Raw genomic sequence first — 22,955 nt, forward strand, 5'->3', positions numbered from 1 at the left:
ACTTGGGTTGTCCCCCTGGGGTGACTGAGTGAAGGTAAAGAGTCCTTAGAAAGTGCTTCAACAAAAAGGAAAGGAAAAACAAGGGAAAAATCAATCTGTCTCTGGGTGAGAGCAGGAATCACTTAGAGCAGTGAAGGTTAAAATGTTGTCTCTTCTGGCCCAGCATTCAAAAGCAAGGTTAGCTGTGACCTGGTTGACCTGACAAATGCTCAGTTTATGAGAGTTAAAGAAAATATTAGAATTGCCCTCCTGGCCCTGATAAAAATTGCTGCAGGGAAGTGGCTGAGGTAAAGTAATTGTCACGATTTTTAATCTCTGAAGACATATGGAAGATTGACATGATCCATAAAACTGGAAAGGACAGAGTGGTTTTCCCCCAAAAGAATGAAAATAGGATTTCCTATTTTTATTGGGAATTTTGGTGGAGAAATGGAGTAAGATTGATTTTTTTTGAGAGGAGTTAAACTGCTTGAAAATACCTAGAATTTAACAAAGAGTAGGTAACTGCCAAGATCCATCTGTAAAGTTCAAATCATAACAAATCAGTTTAATTTCTCTGCAATTGTACAGAAAACCTGGTGAGTAGATAAGGAGTGAGTGGCCATGGTGGTGTCACCAGGGGGAGATGAGGAAATGTGGTCTGAATGGGGCTATCATAATTAAAGCAGATTGCACTTCTATGCTTGGAGTGAATGCCGGCAAACAAATGGTTCACTGTCAAAAAAGATGGATTTATATCTCATAGGGCTCTGGCCAGAGACCAGTAATATTCAGCATTTTGATAGTTCAGATAACAGAAAAGGGAATACATCTATTTAAATTACCAGATGGTATCAAAGTGGGTTACCAGCAGCCTCAGGAACAAAATTAGTATTGAAAGATATATGAAAAAATATTGGGAGAAGTGATTTGTATATGGAGGTTTGAATTCAATGGTTACAACTGCAAGATCTTACACTTCCTAGGGAATAAATCTAGTAAACAGATATGTAAGAGGCAGTGTATTTTAGTCAGTAGTATTGTATAAAAATATATGGGGATATGGGTCAGGGAACAAACTAAACACCAAAGTAAAGTCATATGCTGTGGAAAAAAAAAAAAGTCTCATACTTCAGTGTTTAATCATTTGTTTTTTGTAGGACATAGTGAAGCCTTAAAAAGAATATTTAGGTCAAGAAAGAACTGAGTTTCCTTAGCATCAGCATGGGGAGGCTGGGAATACAAGTCTTCAAATATGTAGCAGATTCCTGTGTAAAGTGAGATGATTTTTTAATATGATTTTATCATAGGACATTAGGATTAGTTTGATTAATTTTTAGCCAGGGAGATTTTGGTTGGAATGAAGACAAACATTTGTAAACCATAAAATAGTTTAGAATAGAAAGCCAAAATAATTTTTTTAGAAAGTTGTAGAATTTCCATATTTGGATGTTTTTGTAACCTGATTAAACCCATTTCTTCTCTGTGCTTTAGTGGCAGCTCATTCTGTCCTGAGGTGAGGCTGGTTCTCAGTCAGATTTTTTTCCCATTTTTCCATCAGGCATTGATGTTTTGGGTACTAAATCCCACACTGCTTAGCATGGCAGTCCCCTGCTCAGTCTGTTTCAGTGCAGGGGATAAAATCCAATAACAGAGAAAGTCTATTTATGCACATCTTTGAGGCTTAACAAATTCCCTTTTCCTATTGATTGCAAAACCTGTTTAGGTTGCATTAAGTATGACCAGAATGTTGATAAGCTCTTCTGCATTATCAGGCAAGGTGGAAAAATTCTTCTTTTTATATTACCCTGAGCTCTTTTGCATTAGCATGTTAAAGACTTACAAATTAAGCCAAATCTGATACTGTGGAGGAAAACCACGTGATTGGTAAAATCAGGTGAGTAGAGGAGTAAAAATATTGCCCAAAGTAATTTAGAAGATCATGAAGTAGGCACTGTTTGCCTTCAGACCTAAATGGAAAACTTAATTTAAAGCTAGTATTCTGTAATGGAAATTATTAATTTTTGGTGTTCTTCCTAATGAAAAATAACATACATAATTTGCTATATTGATATAATATAGAGTTATAATGATATAATATAGTGTTATAACTTGGTTCTAGCTGGCTGTAATTTTTTAGAATGTGAAAATTTTTAAAATAAAGTTGCACATGAGAAGTCCACTCAAGAATGTAAAGTTCCAAATTTTGGGACACTTTTTTTCAAAAAAGGGTGTTTTTACAGCTTGCATACAGCAGTTTAATACTCAATTGCATGCTCATTTAATTAGGAATGGAATAATTTATCTGTGTTAGAAAGTTCAAGTTAACTTGTAACTTGCTGCTAAGACATTGTGCACAGAGCAGTCTACTCCCAAACCACTTCATTTCCTACAGCGTGTTTATGGAATATAATGCACCTCTTTGCTGTGTGATAAATACCCTGGAGAAGGTTGTTAGAGAATTAAATGTGCTATTATCAGCCTGGAACAGAGCAGATAACCTTGCTGTACAAAGCATTGCAGTGTCTTTATCTCATCTCTGTGCTGCAGAGCTGCAGTCACCAGCCCAGGATTGCTCCAGGAGTTCTGTGCTCACATCAGCTGCAGGGAAGGCCAGGGAATTTCAGTGTTTCATGCTGCAGCTAATGATGGGATAGGGGAGATCCATTCAGCCAGGAGCCTTAAGCACCTGGAACAGGGGCTAGATGGATTTAAGGGGAATAAAGAGGATATTTATTGAAGGGCCTTCCAAGGCTGCACCCTGGCAGTACTGGAGCCTCAGTTGTGGCTCTGCTGGATGGCTCCAAGATGGGAGCAAAAGAAGGCTTGGTCACAAGATCTGACATTTTTATAAGTTCTGGTCCATTAGCAGATTAGAGCTAATTGTCCAACCACAGCTCCAGCCCATGAAGTCCCATCCTTCTTGTTTTTCTCTCTTCAGTCCGTGTTGTTTATGTTCTTGGGCCTGAGATGCAGATCATTTGTCCTTGGGTCCCTGGCTAGAGAAGGAATTGTTGTGTCTACCTACTCTGTGAAGAGAGCTCACTATCCTCTTATATGAAACCCAGACCCACGCACCAAAGCAGCACAGAATCTGAAGAAAATAAAAAGCTAAAGCCTGAAGCATCAAGATCAGCTGCAGAGGAAGGCCAGGGAATGTCAGTGTTACATGATGGACTAGTGGAGATTCATTCGGCCAGGAGCTGTGCCAGAAATGCAAGTGGACCATTAAAAGGGCTTGCTTGGGAATAATGGAAAATGCAAGTTCTCTTGGATAGAAGTAGTGGTAAGATCCCAGGTTTGAGTCCAGTTGGATCAGCTCCACCAGAGCTGATGTATAGGGAGCAGTCTTGTGTGGGAAGCTCCATCAGTTAATAATGGGAATGGATGATGAGGAAGTTAAAATTTCTTCGAGTGAGGCAGATCATTAGCTGCCTGATTAACTTTGCTTCTGAAGTACTGATAGAGAAGTGTCTGCTAAGAGAAAGAGCTCAGGTGCAGGTAGTTACATGTGCCTTAGATGTCTGGTACCACTGACCTAATTGGGACAAAAAAAAGGAAGAAAAAAGTATGAGAAAAAAGAAGTGATATCTAATAAGTTCTTAATAGACCCTTATAAATTCCTAGCCCACTAAATGAATATGCAATTAATCATATAACTTGCACCCACCTATAAACCAGTTGCTGGCTACAGACGTCTGGATGTGTCCTGTATTACCTTGGTAGTGCTGTGCTTGTGGGGTGCCTTGCTCTTACTGATGATCATTCTTAATACTGAAAAAGAGAAAAGAATGATCAGCTTTTTAACAAGTACTGACTATAGGGTCACATTTAGTGTCATTCCCAAAGCATTTGCCAGTAATCCATACATGTCTGTGTTCATTTAATATTAGCTGGAATGGGAGTGGTGCATAGTCAAGGTCACTCCACAAACCCTTATCAAACATTTGTTTGTTTAATGGAAACCTGCAGTCTATATATGTGAAATAGATGCCTGAAATGGCTCTTTGTTAGGATATCTGTGCTCTGTACCACTGAGCACCATGAAATTTTTTGTTTCTGAATTGAATCAGGGAAGATCCAGATCTTGAGGAAGTGTTGAACCAGTTACACCACTCAGTCTTGGGCACATAACCCAGTGTGGACAGCACTTACATCCTCTGAGAGGGTGGATGTGCTGTGAATCCTGTCCCTCCTCAACATCTAAACAGCTTTGCTGCTTTCATAATCTAAGACAAGGTTCGTATCCTTGAAAGAATCCTGGATCAATACAAGATTCTGTATTTTTTTTAATCTCATCTTCCTTATTGAATTTATAGTTCTTACAAGTACAATTTAATTAAAGGGTGTTGAGTAGGAGTCATTCAAACTACAGCACCATTATTGGTAAAGGAAATGCTGTAATGAATCTGCTAAATTGGTGATAATTTTCTGTGAGGGAAGAGGAGCTTTCAGGGAACTTGATGTCAGTATAAAGATCAAAGGGCTGTTCTCCCTCTTGAAAATGTGGCCTATTGTGCACCTCTTATGACAAATAAACCATATTAAAAAAAAAAAAAAACAACAACAAAAAACCAAAAGACAAAAATATTTTAAAACGGGATTTAGATGCTCAAAATGGACATAGTGCAGTAGTGAACAGAGATGAGAAATCATTACAGCAACTGAGAATCTGGCCAGTGGATTATAATCAAATAGACACTGCTTAGTTAAAAATCTACGCAACTCAATTTGATTCAAGTCAATATTATTTTTAAAAGAACACAAATGTGAATTTGACTAGGTAGTTCCTCATATTAAAGGAGCTTAAACAATTTTATAACTCCCACTTGCTTAAATTAAAAAATAATTGTTCTGTTTTTACTCATTATGTACATAATCATTTTAGGTTTAATCATTTTATTCTGAACACTGAATTACAAAGAAGATGAATTAAATATCAAATAAGTGTTATATTATGGAATTTGTTCCACTTGAGTATGTGAGAAGAATATAAGCACTTTATATCAGGTATTTCATATAAAATCTCTTGAATTGCATTGTTTTGATTAGAATGGCTTTAGAGCACATGGAAAGGGGAGTGGTAACAATTTCTGTGGTTTTATGTGTCACATTTATGGAGGTATTTGAGTGCCTAAAGATGCAGCACCGGAGATGTTTTTTTAGAATCATGCTGGAGGTGTGCATCTCATTGACTTTTCAGTATCTCATTGACTTCATCTGACATCTAAATGCATCCATCCTTAGAAAGCTTAGGATTCTATTCCCCACATATTTTTTTGCAGAGAAAGCACTAAAATTATGTCAAGTATGACCACAAGACAACCTTGGTGTTATTGTTGTTCCTGCAAGAAAGCTACAGCCTAGAATAATCTGCTGAGTTTATAGCCTACACTCATGGGCTGGTCACTGCTTGACTCATCTCCATGAACAAAGAACTCTGTAGGGTTTCATAGTGCAAAGAACTCAAAGTCTGCATTTTGATTTTTGCTTATTTATATGTATATGTGTGTGTGAATATATGTATATATGGCACATTTTGAGCATATATGTCAAATTAATAGCAGTGCATATTTAATGTGACTACTAAGTTGTTCCTGGATAAAAATCACTCATTAATGAACTAAACAAACTTTACAGCGATCAATAAAAAGATTTTCATCATAGGTGTATTTTTCTAGCAACCTCTTTTTAGATACATCCATATCAAAGGTAGGAGTGGTCAATATGATTAGGCAGTAATCTGTTTTTATCAATACCTAGATTTTCCTAATAGATGATTCCTTCTGTCAAGAGTATTTTCCTTGCACAAAATTCATAGGCAGAGCTTTTTAAAAAAAAAAAAATTAGTTTTGTTCACTGGAGCAAACTTTATCAAAATAAAATCATCCCTCTGAAGATCCCATCACTGTCATGTTCAGCTTAGTAGGTACAATTATAAATCTATTGGAAATTAAACCTGCTGACCAGAAAAAAACATTGCAAAGTGAATGATCTGTGTAATAAATCATAGAAAGATCTGGTTTGTTTATCTTACAATTGTTTTTTTTTTTTTTTTTTTATTTCTGTGAAATCACTAGCTTTCACACAGATTTTTTTTTTTTTTTTTTTTTTTGATCACTATAGAAGCTGAGAAAATGTGCAAGTGTTCTGTCAGGAAGTTTTTAAAATTGGCTTGTAGCCCACACAGTGGTGTAAAAAGAGCAAATCCAGCCGAGTCCTTAACTTGATAGAGTGAAGCTGGAATGGGTTTGCCATTCTTAAATAAGAAATATTATCTGATGCAATTCAACAAGTGGTTGATATGTTCTATGACAAGCTATTATGTACAATCAGAGCACAAAATAGTTCTCTGGGAAATATTCAATGTCAAGAACAAAAGTTAATTATTTTTAAAATAGAACAAATGTTTTGTAAGAGCATTCTACAAATTAGAAGGATGAACACAGATTCTAAAAGAAATTAAATGGAAAGAACACACCCCAACCACCTCCACTTTGAGTCACTTCCCCCTACAAAACAGAAATAAGGCAGCGAAGTATCAAGCTAGCTCGTTTATCACTGGAATCTGGAATTGCTGCTTCTCATTAAACAAGTGCCTGCACAGGCTGCCCCTGTGCCTTTCTATTAACATAAAATTACTGAGCCTGAAGGGGAATGGTCAGCCTGACCCAGGTCATTGCTTCAAAAATGCTAAGGCAGAGTTTTCATTCACTTGAAACACCTCTGTACAGCATAATTGAATCCACCACGCCAGTGGATATCAATGGGGATGGTTGGCTCTGTTTGACTCCTAAGAAATAATTCGTTAATCCTGTGGTGGAAAACTTTATTCCAGAGCAAATGTCCAAAGATAAAAACAGGCTGTGTGTTTTTCAAATATTTTAACCATCCTGTCTCACAGTCCTTTCCTCATGCACTGCATGACAGGGGTCTCTCCCACCTGCATTATGCACCAGGAACCCATCCCATCTTTCTCACTTTGGCCCCATTCCTGGCTCCTTGATCACAAAAAAAAGTTGTGTGACTGCCTCTGACTAGGCCAACAGGACAGTTGGGAAATCAGACAAATCTGCTGGTGTTGGCATTTCTCAACAGTGCTGAAAGGAGTGGTGGATAAGTGGGTTTCTGTAAATGAGAGTTAGCAGTTACTTTGGTACAGATAGAATGAAAGAAAGGTCTTTTAAAATACAGACATAGAGTTGAAATACCTTGAAGTAGGTGGAAAAGACTAGACCTTTATGTAACTGTCCCAGAGAAATGTTTTAAGCTGTCTTTGTTGCACATCACTCTTTAAACCAAGCTTCCATCTCAGGCTATGAGGAGCAGAGATAGTGTGACAGACCTAACAGATCAAATGGTTGAGTCCAATTTTTAGAGAAATATTAAGATATGCCCCGTTATTATCCATTTTTTGTGCTCTTTTTAAGTAAGGACAAGTCTTTTTGGGTATTTGAGCATGAAAGATTTAGCGTGGGGTCTTAGGCAATAAATTAATGTTCCAGTGAAGGCAGTCAACCACCTGCACAAATTTAGCCTTTATAATTCTATTTATTATCTGCAAATATAGCACCAGATTAGATGTGTCCTGGAGAGATGAGTTTGGTGTGAGGTATTCATCACTTTGTTACAGCTTCTTTGAGATCACCACGAAGTACTCCCTTGTACTAAATGAATAGCTCTCTTATCATGACCTTTTAATCACTTCATCATGAAGAGGTCTTTTACTTGCTACAGGAGTCTACTTCATGATACCACCATCAAAGGGACTGTAATATCATAAAATGGCCACAACAGAGACCAGTACAGAAATGTGGCACAATAAGAGAAAATTAGTGAAGATAGACCTAGTTGGCTGCAAGCAGCATCATGGCTTGCTAATGGGAAGTGCTGGAGAAGATAACTGGCTGTGAGCTCCATTGTTGGGAACTGCACCTGGAGGTGATATTTTGCTCGGTTTTGTGACAGGGTAGTGGAACAGAAGGGGAACAGTGTAAGCTTGCTAGCAGGGCCAGCAGCGCCAAAGAAATCATGGAGATGTGGGAGATGAATAGGGCATGACCGAAAAGGAAGTTTAAAGACCAAATTTAGCTGTAGTGATACTTGGTGAACTTACTCCTATAGAAAAGATTTTCTTTTCATGCTCTATTTAAAACATGAAGATACTGGAGTTCGCACTGCAGTGCAGAACTGATGTAAGAAGGGGAGAAGTCTAAGTAGCAGTGTTCAGATTATTTGGAGAGTTTAAGCAGGATTTCTAGAGAATGTCTTGGAGGTATGGAGACCTGGCCATGATGATTGCCTGGAATCATAAAATTTGATTGCAGTACAAGAGCACTTTAAACACATGGATTTCAAAAGTAGTTGTGAAAGCTGTTCATAGCTCAACCAACCGGCAGATAAATACTCAAAGAGAAACAAACAGTCATTTTATCATGGAAACTCTATAAAAGGCTAAATAAGATACTTATTTCTAGTAGTATACAAAAGATTCCCTGGACTCTCCAACACCCAGAGCTACCATTAAAGGCGTCTTGATGTCATAGTGGGAGATGAGGAGAGAGGATCACTTAACCCAAGAAACACCCAGTGCCTTCCTGCTGTTCCATGTGTCATATCCACATAAGCAATTATTGTTGATAGTAATCAAGGCAGTGAAAGGCAGATAGTTCATGTACAATTACTGAACTGTCAGATTGCTTAGAAAACAGCTTTTCATTCATGTCTGATCCTCCAGAAGAGAAAGGCCCTAGGTGCCGGTGTGTTCTGCCTGGACGCATTCCTCAGTTCCCTGAGCCTGTGTTGCAGCCACCATGCCCACACACTGCCGGTCTGCTTGCTGCCTTCCCTCCTGGCTGCCTGTTCTCCTTTCATCTGAGCCTCTTCATTTCCAGCCCTTTAAGGGTCTCAGCTCTGTTTTGTTCTGGATTTGTTCTTTCTTTTTATTATGTCTCTTTTTTCCCATCCTGATATTTTTAGCCCTGTCTTTTTGTCTTCCTTCGTTCATCTTGCATGCTTGCTGGTTTAGCCATCTGCTTCCCTCAGCCCAGTTTTTTTTTCCATTTCCCTTTCCATTTCTTCAGACCCACAGGCCATTTATCTCATTGCTTCTCTTTTCTCCAGCTCCACAGGGTCTTTTCATCTCCTCATGCAATTTGTAAGCAAACAGCAGATGAGCATCCGGTATCTGCTCGCTAAGTGCTGCCCGAGTGACTCAGATTGTCTGGGGAAGAAAAAGATATTGAGACTTTACTTGAAAATTGACTCATCACATGCTTTGATTTCCTTTTGTATCCTTATCATTTCAGTTCTGTTCAGCTGTGTGCTCAGAACCTGGACATTTCATTTATATGGAATGTTAATTTAGAAAATATTTTCTCAATGTTTTTTTAACTTTTTTGGTTTTTGTGTCATATTTCACATGAATCAGTTTACGCATATTTTTGTAAATATCACAACATGTAGAAGTGTGTCTCTTCAAAACAAGGTGGTGTTTTTTTCTGCATTTGGAAATTTTCTCTTTAGCAATCTGTTTGAATAAATACAATTTTTGACTCACCATGGAAAAACTAAAAATAAAAGCAGGCCTTGACTTGTTTCTTTCTTCACAGTATCTCAAAGAGCAATTAAGCCATCTCAGAACACTCTGATAACACTTGATGAAGCTTTGCCTTTAAGAATCAGTGTTTTAAAACATTTTTTTTCAGTTAACAATTTTCAATATGTGTGGAGACACTCAATCCAAATTCCCTGTTGCCTTTTGTGTGAGATATAAGTAATCCATAGGACCTTGTAAAGAGATCAGACTGTCTAAAGTGTCAGGCATATTAAAGCACTTAAATGAATATTTTTCTAAGACATGTTTGGATTCTCAGCTGCATTGACCAGAGGCAAGAACCCTCACCAGTCTCATATTTCCATGGAGATTAAGTTCTGGTTGTGCTGTCAGAATTTATATCTTTTGTTTCCCTTTGCACTTGTCCAGATCAAAATACACATGCACACTCTAAAGCTGCCAGCAAATCAGTTCAGGAAAAGGGAAGATTCTATAAATCCCCAAATACTTATAAAGTCCAAATTTTGATCACACTGAATATGAGTGTGAGCATAAATTTGAAAAGGATGTGCACGTACCTGTGTATCAATACAAAAAAAAAAAAAAACACATATGCTTGAGGCTTGAGATTTACCAGTTTCACTGTCATGTAACAATGATTTCAGTGCAGTCATTCCTGGTTTTTAATGCTGCAGGTGAATAAGCCAGAAAAAAACCCATATAAATTTTTGTCATAAGTCATCTCATACAAGACTCAAGAAACATATTTTACGTGGTAGTGTAACTAATAGAATTTCAGATGACAGTGATATGTGAGGCTTTGAGAAGTGGCAATGCAGAGCATTCTTTCTTGAATAATTCACTTGTCTGAAGTTATTATATATTCAAAACTGATTGAGTTGCATATCCAAATGATGGTCTATCAGCTGTTAATGTAGGAGAAGAAAAAGAAGTTTCTGCATGTATTCTGAACTGTGGTTTGTATCACATTACTCTTGGTTATATGAACTGAGTTTAATTGATTCTGATTTAATTTACATTCTGCAGTGGATGTCTTTTTCTTGAGATAATTAATCTTGCTGAAAAATTCTATGTGAACAGTTGAGGCTCTAACAGATTTTCTAGAGGTGCATTTTTGTTTAGGCTTCCTTGACAGCCTTTTTTCTTACAGATAAATTGTGTGTCTCAGAATGTCTTGCCTTTATATTTATTTTGGTTTGGCAGCATATAGTTGTTATGGCTGGCAATATTTCATACCCCAAAGTATTAATGTTAACCATAAATTACTACCAATGATATGCAGTGGTTCTTATCAATCATCAGAAATAATCAATGCTGATTGAAGCAAATAAATATGATGCTTTTCAAAGTTATAACCTTGTCACATAACTTCAGTGCTCAAATGCATCAAGTTCTATCTTAAATTAACTCTGCAATTATATACAGAGTTTTCAGAAACCAGATATTTCACAAAAAGAGCCAAAATTGTGCAAGACTATATAAAGATTTGGACATCAGTAGTGGCAAAATTTACCTATATTTTATTTTTACTTCCAGAATTGGGTGGAAATAATAGGATTTGCATATGGATAGCAGTTCATCATCTCAGTATTGCAGACTCCTCAGTTGATCGTGCCAAGACTTTACTCTGAAACCAGTTGAAGAACAAGTTGTGTCAGATTATTTAAAATGAGAAGTCCCCATTGCTCTATCTATCCCAGATATAATCAATATGAAATCAGTCATTAACTCATGTGGCTTAATTTACTGAATCTAATGCCAGGAAAATATCAGTTAAATACTAGAGCTCCAAGAGCAAAAGGTGCCACTTCACTGGTGCATGGTGTGAAGCATTTCTGGTGTGTGTCCCAAAGTGAGCTGAGCTTTGGTGTCAATGCACAGTCTGAGCTCTCACTGTGTTTGTTGCCATGGCATGAAATCAGCAGAATTCCAGTCTTTAATCAATATTTTCATGAATATGCAGGGGCCATCACTGGTTGGTATGGAGTGTGGTTTTTCAAACTCTTCACTAATAGCACAGGTGTTATCCAGTGGTTTCATGTCCCTCTGTGGCTCAGACTTCAGTGCTGCAGAGCTCTCTCCTCACCTCTTACACACCCAAGGAACCAATCACATGAAACCCAACCATAGCTGTGCCATGATCAATCCCATTTAGCAGCAGTTCTATGCTGGAGAACTCATGGAGTCACAGTGGAAAGGCAAAGGGGGAACATTTGAAGTGAATGATTACAGAATTTTAGAGAAATTTGGATTTCATCATCATGTTGTTGATACCATTATTAATTTATTTAGCAAATAAATTGCAAAATGGATGGAAGTTTCATCCAGCAGCTGTGCTTTGCCTTTGGCAGTAGTCATGCTGCTCCTGATTTAATCTTATTAACTCCCTCACAGGTTTTACTAATGGGGTGCTGAACATCTTGCAATACAAAGATAAAAAGGAATATATCTTTATTGTTTTGTGATCAGCACATTAGATACTGATTCCATTCTCTTTGCACTGCAATCCCAGCAAGGTCACGTGTCTAAAAGCTCATAAAAAGGAGATGAGGAATAGGAGCTGGTTGTGTGAATGTTAATCTGGTTTTTTGGAGAGCAAGAAGTTGCTGCTTGGAATCCTGATGGCATCAAGCAGAGAGTGCCCGTTTCCACTGTAACTCATTTGCTTTCACCACTCTTTCCACAATGGCGGAAGTCTGGCCACAAATAATCTTGTGTTCTCCAGATGTGTACCAGAATAAGGAGCTTGTACATGACATTGAAGACCTGCTGAAAATCTTTTCTCATTTTCGTTGCTGGAAATCTGAGTTACACCAGTGTTCACAGAGCAAAATTGATAGTAAAGTATCAGTAACTACAGGAAAAATAATTTCAATAATTATTGAAAATAAATAAATACTTTGTATAATTTATATAAATAATAGACATAGAATTGGTATAATTTAGTATAATTTATATAGGCTGTGTTTTTGTATGGTGGATGAAGTTGAATATATGTTAACTTACTGAAAATATATAACACAGTTATTTTTTCTGGCCACAAGCACACTGTATTTATATCAGTAATCCCTTCAAAAGTTCTCCATAACCATCCTGTGGCTTATTGTGTCCCCTCATATTCTCTCCACTCTGCATCTGGTCCTTTCTCAGTATTTCTACTCGTGGCATGTTCTGGATATTCCGTTTTTCTTTCAAGATACTTGTAACCTAAAGGCAAAATAGGCAGCAATATATGTTTACATTTCTTCTTCTAAATTGCAGTTCTGAGCCTTTAGTGGAGGTTTGTTAGAGATTTGGGTTTTGAATGAGATTCTGTTTGTCATTGTGTGTGAGTACTTCATTGCATGAATGGCAGATGAATGATGAGTTACTTTTTGCTTGGCCTTCTAATCCCTTTACCACAGCAAAGGCTTTTTGCTTCACTTTTCAGCATAAGTAGATTTTTCAGTAATTCTTCAAATGCTTAATTCAACTGTGGAAAAGAGGATAAAGGCAGAATCCCAGTCGTGGTGCTGTTTTTTACACTGTGCACGACAGCCAGCAGCTCCTGGGGCTGGCACCCACTGGGGCAGTTTGGAGATGTGCCAGCCCATTTTACTGATGGATTATGAAAGATCTTCAAAAGTGAGAAGGGCCACGGGTGAATGGAGAAGTGAGAGTCCTTGGCAAGCTGTATTCCTGTTTACCTCCCTGCTTCACTGTGTCCTGTCCCCCGATTTCTGGGTTCATATACATTTTGTGACATGCACTGTAATGCAGGTTGTTCATTTTGAAGGATCACTTTTAGTTTGAGATAGTCCTTTTCTTTCAGCTTAGGAATATTTGTTTCTCCCTAACATTGTTGTTACAGATGTGATGGCCTGAAGGGATAAATGAGACAAGATTTGTGGGAAGAGGTAATATCTTTTATTAGGCCAACTGATGTAGCTGGAAAAAACAGAAAAGGTTTCAGGCAAAGAAAACCTTTTCCAGGTCAGGTTCTCTCATAGCTTTGAACTTCCTAATAATTAACTTGTACCTGTGAAGCAATAAAAGCAGTTTTTTATCTTTTTTTTTTTTTTTATGAGTAATACTGTTTGAGAGGCATCCATATATTGCAGGAGTTTAGAGTTTACCCAGGTAAGGTTGATTATTTTGTGTCCAAAACTGATTAAATTCTTTAACTCATAGAACAAGAATATAGTCATTTTTCATTCACATTAGTAGTCTCATAAAATACTAGATTTTATTTTTCATGGGGTCAGAAGTGTAAATTAACCCATAAAAGATCTGATATCTCACTCTTGAATCAGAAAGACTTGCATGGTTTTGAACCTTATCTGAAAAGCTGCCTTCCTTTTCAAATCAGGGTATGTCTTTGGAGATAAGTGGGATGGGAATGATGGCAAACACTGCAATTTCAGTTATTTAATGAGTCTCTGCTGCCTTTTTTTTTTTTTTCCCACTAATGGGAAGGCTATGGCTTTTAAATAGTGTGTTCAATACAAATAGATGGATATCCATGCTGTGTGCAAGACGTGGACACCATTTGGCTGTTAAGCTTTGGAATAACTGAAAGTATTACTGCAGGTGCTGAAATTTTCAATTTATTTCATATCCTCTCAGCTTTTATAGTTCTTGCACAGACTGAGTGCTTCAATGCCCTGTGAGATGCCTTATTGGAACCTGAAAGGGGAATTTACAGAGTGTAGCAGCACTGAGAGCTGCAGTGAGGAGTTCAGATGGCAGGTGTCTGTTTGGGTGAAAACAAAAATATAGGACAGACACTCCACTACCCTGCAAAAAGCTGTGCCAGCAAGAAGGCATCATTACTGCTCTAAATAAATAACACATGAAAGAATGTAATTGGTTTATAATACAGGAAATGGATAAAGGATGCATCAAGGTGTTTGGCATGCCCAGGCATTTTGGGATTATAGCATTGCGAGGTTCTAATGTCATCAGCTCTCTTCCATTTCCCTGGAGCTGAGAGCTCTCATCACACCATGAAAATACTGCCACTGAGCTTTTCTTGGCAGCTTTTTAGCAAAACCACTATTCCGCTGAGAAATGTTTTCCAGATTACCCAGGGACAGTGAACTGGATCTTTTCTGGACGTTTTGCAGAATTAGTGGAGTGTGTTTGGCAGAGTGTGTAAGGCAGTTTTCTTGCATCTTGTTGGGCTATGCACTGAGTTCCGTGGAATTATTTCACTTTTAGAACCACAGAAAGAAAAAATAATTCCTTGAAAGGTAGAGAATAAAGGACACATGAAACTCCAGAACTAAACTGTTGAAAGAATCACACCTTCATCTAAATGTGTTATCTAAAAGTTCAGATCATGATTGATAAGTGTGTTTTTTATTGTTGGCTGTTAGCTGAGTAATAGATTGTTATTTCAATACATTTTGACTGGAGCAATTTGTCTTGAAATACTTTTGGCACCTTTTTCTTTTAGGTCCTTTGTGATGGAGTTCTGTAATTTCATTTTTTTCATACACAAATGCATCTAACTTTTTCAGTGTTGAGCAGCACCAGATGAAAGCTTGTCATCACTTAAAAAGAATGAATTCAGAAGAAATATTTAATATGCAATGGTTGTTACTGACTGCATTCTGTGGCAAAAGAAAAATTAAATAAATTGTACTGAGGGGGAGGTATACTGTCTGTCTGATCTATAAAGCCATTTTCACATTTCTTAACATTGCAGGGAATATTTTCCAGCTTATCATAATAGAAGCAGGCAAGTTATTTACTTGCCAGAAAGGCCTGAACCCTAGCAAGCATACACGCCACATCTGAAGTTAAGGCTCCTTACAGTACCCAACCTTAACATCTATGATTATTTTAATAAATTATCCCAGACCATTTTCCTCTTTTTTGTTTTCCTCAGCTGATATGATAGAAATTGCTGAGGAATTGCTGTAATTAATTTAATATTTTAAAAGGCTTTTCTCTCCTACATTGCTTTTTTTCTTACAGATGTTTTGTGTGTCCATAGTCATTAACTGTTTCACTCTGTCTGTAGAGGATGTGTAACTTTCACTACAACCAAACCCTTTTCCTCAGTTTCACATCTCTTATTTTGGTCAGTTGGAGCAATTCAATGTCCATGTTTAAATATCAGCCTTCATTCAGTCTTTTGATAGGACCTCAGTTAGAAGGTGTGGAGTACAAGGAATGTCTGAAAACATTTTGGAATATGAATGGTTGCACTTTGGGTTTGACTTGCACACAGTAGGCAGCCTTCACTGTAAATTCACTGGGAGAGGGGTCAGTGCTGCCTGAGCTTCTGTCTGGTTATTGGAATAAATTACCAGGTTGGTGTTTTTTTCTGCTTAGTGCACATCCTACAGTTCAGAAGTTGCAGGGCATAATTCCCCAAATTCCCCAAGGCTCTTCCACAGAGGACACAGCTGGTGGCTGTGTGGGAGGTTTGATGCTGGTATTGAGAGGGTTGCTGCCACTCCTCCCTGGGGCGCCAGACGTGTGATGGTGTTGGGGAAGGGCTGTGTCCCAGCTTTGTGCAAGAAGAAACCAAGCAGGTTGAGCCTTTGTACAAACTACTAGAGCTTCCTAAGCACTTTCTATGAGAGCCAGACTAGAAAAAGAAATATTTTCTACATCCATTTTTGTTGATTTCATGTTGACAGTGATTGTGTTTCAGTGTGTGGCTCTTGCAAGCAGGATGAGTTAGGAAGCTTGGTACTTGTAATTTATGCATGGTGTTCCTGTTAAGAACTAACACTAATATGAGTAAATCTAGAAAAAGTGTCAGCATCCTGTCTGAAAGTGACCTCACTGTAGTGTTGGTCTCCACTAGAAGTGGAGCTCTTTCCACTTTTTTTCAACAGATATTAATGTTTCTGCATAAATGTTTAGACAGAAATGTTACACAAGGCAGGAGCAGAGTTTCCACATGATATATGAAGTGTTGTTCTTGTTACAGTATATTTTCTGTTTAAGCTGCCAGAATGACTTATTGGTTTAGCATTTCTTGTTGAAATATATTCTGTCTGATAATTTACTTTTAAAATATTCCTATTCAAAATATTTATCAAGCCTCCACACATTATCTTTGATACATTTTTCCCTTTTCCCACAAGGGCAAGAAACCCATTTCTCTTCTTTGTAACTGGCTGCTGGCAAGTGCCCCTCTGGATAATCTCTGGCAGTGCACACCCTGTGCAGAAACCACCATAATTTAACCATTTGTCTCTACTTCACAGAAGAGGCTGGTACCTTACATGACAAAACAGTTTCTCTTAAGCTGTAATATAAAATATAACAATGTTTGGGGCATACTTATTAATATATGTATGATTCTTACTGAAGCAACAGTTCTGACGTTAAACACAATAGACTTGGAAAATGGAAATTATTTTTGTCCCAAAGGGAAATTTTATAGAAGGGATATTCAGCTGTTGCACAAAGTAGGGTTACTAATCTTAGAAACCTTTGTGGGATTCTTGCTGTATCAGCCAGCAAAGATGTGGGGCATGCTAAATTCTTAGCATGTGTTGGCAGGGAGCTAATAATGAGAAGGGAGTCAGTGGAAGGATGTTTCACATGGCTCTGTTATTGAATGGCCTCCAGGGAAAATAACAACCTCTGAAACCCTCTTGTGTGCCATAGTGACAAATTCCAGTGGCTCTGTCCATGTAGGATCCCCCTTTGCCTGTTCCCTTTGAAGGAGACAGTGAAAGGTTCCCAGAGCAGAAAATTTTCCCTGAAGAGCTCCCAACACACATAGCCATGTCACGATTTTGGCTTTAGCTGTAGCTCTCCCCGTCTAAATGGGATTAGCCTGTCCAGAAAGAAATCCTCCACATGCCAAGCAGAGATGCTGTAACTGTAGACATGAAGCTGCAGTAGGTCTAGAGGATGTTATCTAACATTTTTTTTCTGACAGAAATTTCCATTAAAAAGATTTTTGCTTAGTTCGGTAATAATTAGTGGCAAATATATTTCATATTCCAAGACCATGAAGCAATTTCAAATCATATTAAAACTAATACTATGGAATTATAATACTTTCATGATACGAGACATAGAGGCAGAAAATGAGCTAGGTGAAAACCAATCACTCAATCCTGGAAGAGAGCAAAATGTCTTTTATTCACTATGGGTGCATAGACTAATGTTTGACTGGAGAGAATGTGTAATTGTTTGCTTTGATTTGAGCCCTTTGGTGTGGCGGTCCATCACATTACACACTGTAAGTGCTCTTCTGTTCTGTTCAGAGAATCCTACAGGTTTTGAGTTCAGAAGTCTCTGGTAACTTGCTGTTGTATGAGAAAGGTTTACTGAAAAATAGTTCTTTCTTTTATCCAAAATGACAAAAAACTCTCAACAAACTTTTCCTGAAAAGCAAAGAAAGTCAGCCAAAATCAGACCAAAACTTATTTAATGAAAGCCACAGCAAACAGAGTCCCTCTAAGTACAGAGGTTTTCTGTTCTGTGAGCCATACCTGGGAGTCCTTCAGGCTGTTCATAGCAAGTGGTGAGAAAAATACCCCATGAGCCTGTATTGGTCTGCATTTCAAGTACAATAACTGTGATGCCTGTGCAATCATTTTGACACAGCTTGATGAAGAAAAAAAATTGGTTTTTTTCCCCTAATGTATATTCTCAGTGGGGTTTTTTGTTTGGGTTTTTTTATTTTGGAGAACGGCGGGGGTTGTTTTTATTGTTGGCTTTTTTTTTTTTTTTTAATGGGAATGCAGATTTTTCTAATTGGGACATTTTCTGTGCAGTTGTACTGTTACAGAGGCTGGTTAAATTAACAGGTGAGTATGTGTGTCCTTCCTACAGCTTTCAAAACCTGATTCAGGTCTATTGGTTATAATTAATTCAGTAGAACCTTCTTTCAGTAATAAAAGTGTCAGTGTTTACAGGGGTTGAAGAGTATGACTGCCTTCATAGTAGTCTGTATTTAATCCTGTATTTTGTGTTGTAATTCTTACTTCTTCTTTTTTTTTTTTTTTTTTTTAAACAGGTTTTTCATTATTCTTACACAGCTTCATATGTGATTTATAACATCCACACAAGGTAGGTCACATTGTTTTTTCCATACTGTGTCACTGTCAGTAGCTCTATGGATGAGGTGATGCCAGTGTGTTCAAGTAAAAATGTTTCCCTTTTTTCAAGGGAAGTTTGGGAGTTAAACCCTCCAGAAGTAGAGGATTCAGTATTACAGTATGCAGCCTGGGGTGTTCATGGACAGCAACTGGTAAGCACAGTCATTAAAAATGTATGGACTTCAGACAGACTGAGGTAAAAACAAAACTAAAAGCTTTAAAATAAGTTGTCATGTATTTCTGCACCATACTAGTGTGTTCCTATTACAGCTTTTAGGAGAGCTCTATTTGTTTGTTTATTTTTATTAAAAATATATTTTTTCAGGCTGACCCCAATAAGCAAATAGTACAGTTGTTGAAAGAATCACACCTTCATCTAAATATGCACTCAGGTGATTTTTAGGATAACCATTTTTATGGCTACTGCTGTGTGGGAAGGAACGTTAAAGGTGAAAGGCAGTTTTCTTTTAAGTGCAATATCAATGAAAACTGTGGGCAAAAGCAAAAGCTTAGCATCCAAATGTGATGTGATGGACTCATGAAAAGTGGTGTTTTCATTTCAGTATGAAAATTACTGCCAAGGTCAGCTGTGCTGCATTGAATTCATAATAATTAAACAAGATGCCATGTTTCATGCATAATATTTTTCCAGAAGTTTTACCATTTTTAATGAACATTAATCATCCATAGTCATCATAACCAAAGTCAATATAAGAAGAAAAAAATTGCTGATTTAGAACAGCAATGATTTTAAGCTGACCTGTGTTGGTTGTTGAAGGCAAGAGACTGATTAAATCTTCAGTTCTGCATAAGAAATTCAGATAATCCTTGTTACAGTGTTCTAATAAGCTCATTAATGCCCCCAGGCATGATCCCAGGGCCTCCTTGCACATCCAGCTTGCTCATGCAGAGAGGCTGCAAGCTGAATGTCTAGAGAATGTACCCTGTTGCTTTATATCATTCATCAAGATGATTGGAAAGTAAAAAATCTTTCTGGTTAGAATGTTTTGCATTAAGGAAGTGGAGGCAGGTGAGAAAAAGTAATTGGAACATGCTTGGTATGTTTTAATAATTAACCACATTAATTTATTAATAATGAGACCTTAGCAACAGGATTAGTGGAAATAAATACATAGGTTATTTACCAGGCAGCATTATGGAATGTGGCAAACCATGTAGGTTGTAGTAGAAAGGAGAAGCATTTGCAAAATTGAACAGATTTAAGAAATACTTTAATTAAATTTCAGTTTGTAATATTCCTCTGTACTGGACAGAGGATCTGCACATTTGTCTGTACTGATCAGAGAATCAGTTATCTGAAGTAGAACTAAAATGAAATGCAGTGATTACTGAGAAAATATTTTTTTCTTTTTGTGAGATGTCTCATAGGAACAGGGTCAGATTTACCAATCATAAACCTCAGAAAAATAAATCAGAATAATGCTGTCTTTATGTGGTTTTGCTTAAAATGTTATTCTGAAAAAATGTATGGATCCTTTCAGATACAGGCACAGGTGGACTCCTATTACATCTCAGAACTGCAAAAAAATGGGTGGTCATTTTAGGTACAACCTTAATCATCCAAATTTGAAAACATTGGCATAATTCATACTTGAGCGAGGATAACATTACTCATCTTTGTTAATGTCCCTAATAAAGTTAATGTCATGCTTTAAAAATATCTGCTCTACTGTGGGTTTTATGGTGCCATATGGACTGCAGAATTAGGAAATAATAACTTTGAACACAAAATCTTCTGTGCCCTCTGAATGGCACTCTGAGTGTTGCCATAGAGATGTACACCTGCAGGAGCAGTCCACTGAAGGTGACTTTAGGAATGCCAATTAGAAGGGTGTCCTCTTGAAGCTCTTCATGTGGCAGAAGGAGGTTTCCAAAGTGACAGAAGTGCCTTGCTGCATTGCCCTCCCACTTCAGCAGCAAGCCAAAACTGTAGAAGGAGCATGAATGAATAAAGAGTGTTGTGAGTAATGATTGTTGCTGCTGTCCAAAGGAGCAGCTGCCCCGAGCAGAAGAAGGACAGAGAGTTCAGTCCAGCAGAGCAGGTTAGGCAGAGGAAAGAAAGATGTGTGGCTGAGGACCCATTGCCACAATGGTTCTGTTATAAAATTCATCATTGGAACAAACACTGGATTAGTGGGTTTTAGTAAAATAGTACAGGAGGCAAACAGCAGTTAAACAGGACACAGGGGAAGGCATAAAGGGAGAGATGCAATGATGAAATCCATCAGTAGCTATCAATGGAATGTACCTGGGTACAACAAAGCTGCAGTCTCATAGACCCGTGCTGCCAAACACACTACGAGTGATTTACCTTCCTGAACAAATCTGACATCTCTTTTCTGTGGAAATAGTGATAATTCATGAGTAAAACAAGCAATGAAATACTTACTCTAAATAATCATAGTGTATTAACCTGGGTAATAATCTCCAAGAGCCACTCTTTGCAACTGAAGAACAAGCAGAGAACAGTTGAAGAAGAGATTAATTTTATATACAAAAATTTGATGTAGAAGTACCCATGACATATGCTGTGTGCCATCACAGAGATAGAGTGTGTGTAGTTCTCTGAAGTGAGGAGGAGTGTCCCCCTTCATCTGTGGTGCAGAAATGAATAGCAAAACTATAGCCAGGACTGGTAAGCAAAAGTAGCACAAAATGTGAAACATAAGGTGCAGGTATGTCTGACTGAGCCAGAGATTCCCAACTTTATACTATAACTATTTGGAAAATCCTGGATTAAATCCAGAATTGTAGTGGGATAACACATTGACTTGGATCAACTATTTTCGATAGGCTATGGTGTAAAATAAGATGTTTCCAGTCCACAGTTCTGCAGATCTAAGTAACATGGTTATCTTAAAGTAGTCCAATGAGGAGGAATTGGCAAGATGTTCAAACAGATAATGTAAGGATTTGAAGGGAAAAAAAAACAGGAAGGAAAATATGTTTGAAGCCACAAACTGCTTATTGCACAGATGGAATATGGCTCAGGTGAAATCAAGTATCTGCAGTATTTTACATCCTTGTGGAAAACATGCATCAGTTTAAGTTTACTGTTAGGGATCATTTCAGGGGCTGTCTGATGGGCCCCAGAGCATGCCCCATGTGGCTATGAAGAACAGAGTAAGTTTTCTGTCAGATGCCAGGTGACTGTGCCACAGTACCATTGTTTGCCAGCTAAAACAGGGGTTGCAAGTTATTTCAGTTCCTTGCTATTTACCTAGAGTAGAAGGTTTTGTAGTGATTAAGAGGAAAGCTCAGAGAAACATCTGCTGCTTGACTCATGACATTTTGGTGGTGAAATTGAAAATGTTTGCCACTGGGGAGAAGAAACTTTTATCTAATGAATTAAAGTATCTTAAGGTCACATAGTTCTTTAAATCAGAACTTTTTTCAAGGTCACACTCTTTTAAAATGCTGCCTTTTAACTGTGCTAGAACTGTGCCAGATCTAAAATACCATTTCTGTGTCATAGTATGTTCATCTGTTTGCCAAACATTACTCATGTTTGATTGAAGTTGTGCAAGTCATTAGTTGATTATCTCTTTATCTCACCTTCATAGAATCCATCACTGCAGCATCAAAGTAATTCCAGGAAAGACAAACCCAACTAGAGATCTAATTTGTTTCATCAGCATTTTTCTGCCTGCAGTTTATTGATTAGACCTCACTGCTTTTGTCTGAGAAAGAGCTATCCCATACCGGGTGGGAAGGCTTTACTGAGAAGCAGAATGCTTTGAGGTTTTTAAGGGGTCTCTGTTGTTGAAATACCCAGGTTTTTATCCAGAGGTTTCCCTTCTTGAGCCTTATCTTCTCCAGCAGTTTGTAGCAAAGGTTGTCATGTGTTTGTGCCGGACCTGGCTTGTATCTGACTCAGAGGAGACAGCTCTGGATCTGTCTGTGGGGATGTATTGCAGTAGGAGCCTGGATATCACAGTTCAGGCTGGAGATGTCTCCAGGGTTTGCAGCATTGTATTTGTGTTTGTTAACACTCTGGTGTTCTTCTGCAGTGCTCCATGTTATACAAATAGTTCTGACCAATTAGTGAGTGGGCTACATCAACTAGCTCCCAGTGAAGCATGGTTAGAAGCTTCAGTTTGAAATAGCTTTTTCTCAAAAGTTATACATGTTTTATTTCCTGCCTTGGTGGTGGTATGTGTTGTTTATGTTGTATAAAATACCTTATTTCACTTTATTCTATGAACATACATCCATGCAAATCACTTGCCTTTGTATTTATAATAGATGTTTTGTGTTATTTATTGCAGTAAGCTTGTTTTTCTTTTGATATATTACGTGATTCTGAGGGGAGTTTGAGT

At 37.7% G+C, this 22,955-nt stretch overlaps 1 protein-coding gene across 2 annotated transcripts in view; it reads left to right on the plus strand.

The window, feature by feature from the left end:
* The window catches only part of DPP10 (dipeptidyl peptidase like 10), a 437,009-nt gene that overhangs the window by 356,966 nt on the left and 57,088 nt on the right, over positions 1 to 22,955 (plus strand). For both annotated transcript variants that reach the window (XM_063161640.1, XM_063161639.1), the window contains exons 6-7: positions 18,534 to 18,586; positions 18,686 to 18,767. In XM_063161640.1, coding sequence (XP_063017710.1) covers positions 18,534 to 18,586; positions 18,686 to 18,767 — 135 coding nt within the window. The remainder of the gene's footprint in view (positions 1 to 18,533; positions 18,587 to 18,685; positions 18,768 to 22,955) is intronic.

The sequence above is a fragment of the Melospiza melodia genome, chromosome 8 (genome assembly GCF_035770615.1).
Source record: "Melospiza melodia melodia isolate bMelMel2 chromosome 8, bMelMel2.pri, whole genome shotgun sequence".
Taxonomy (NCBI): Eukaryota; Metazoa; Chordata; class Aves; order Passeriformes; family Passerellidae; genus Melospiza; species Melospiza melodia.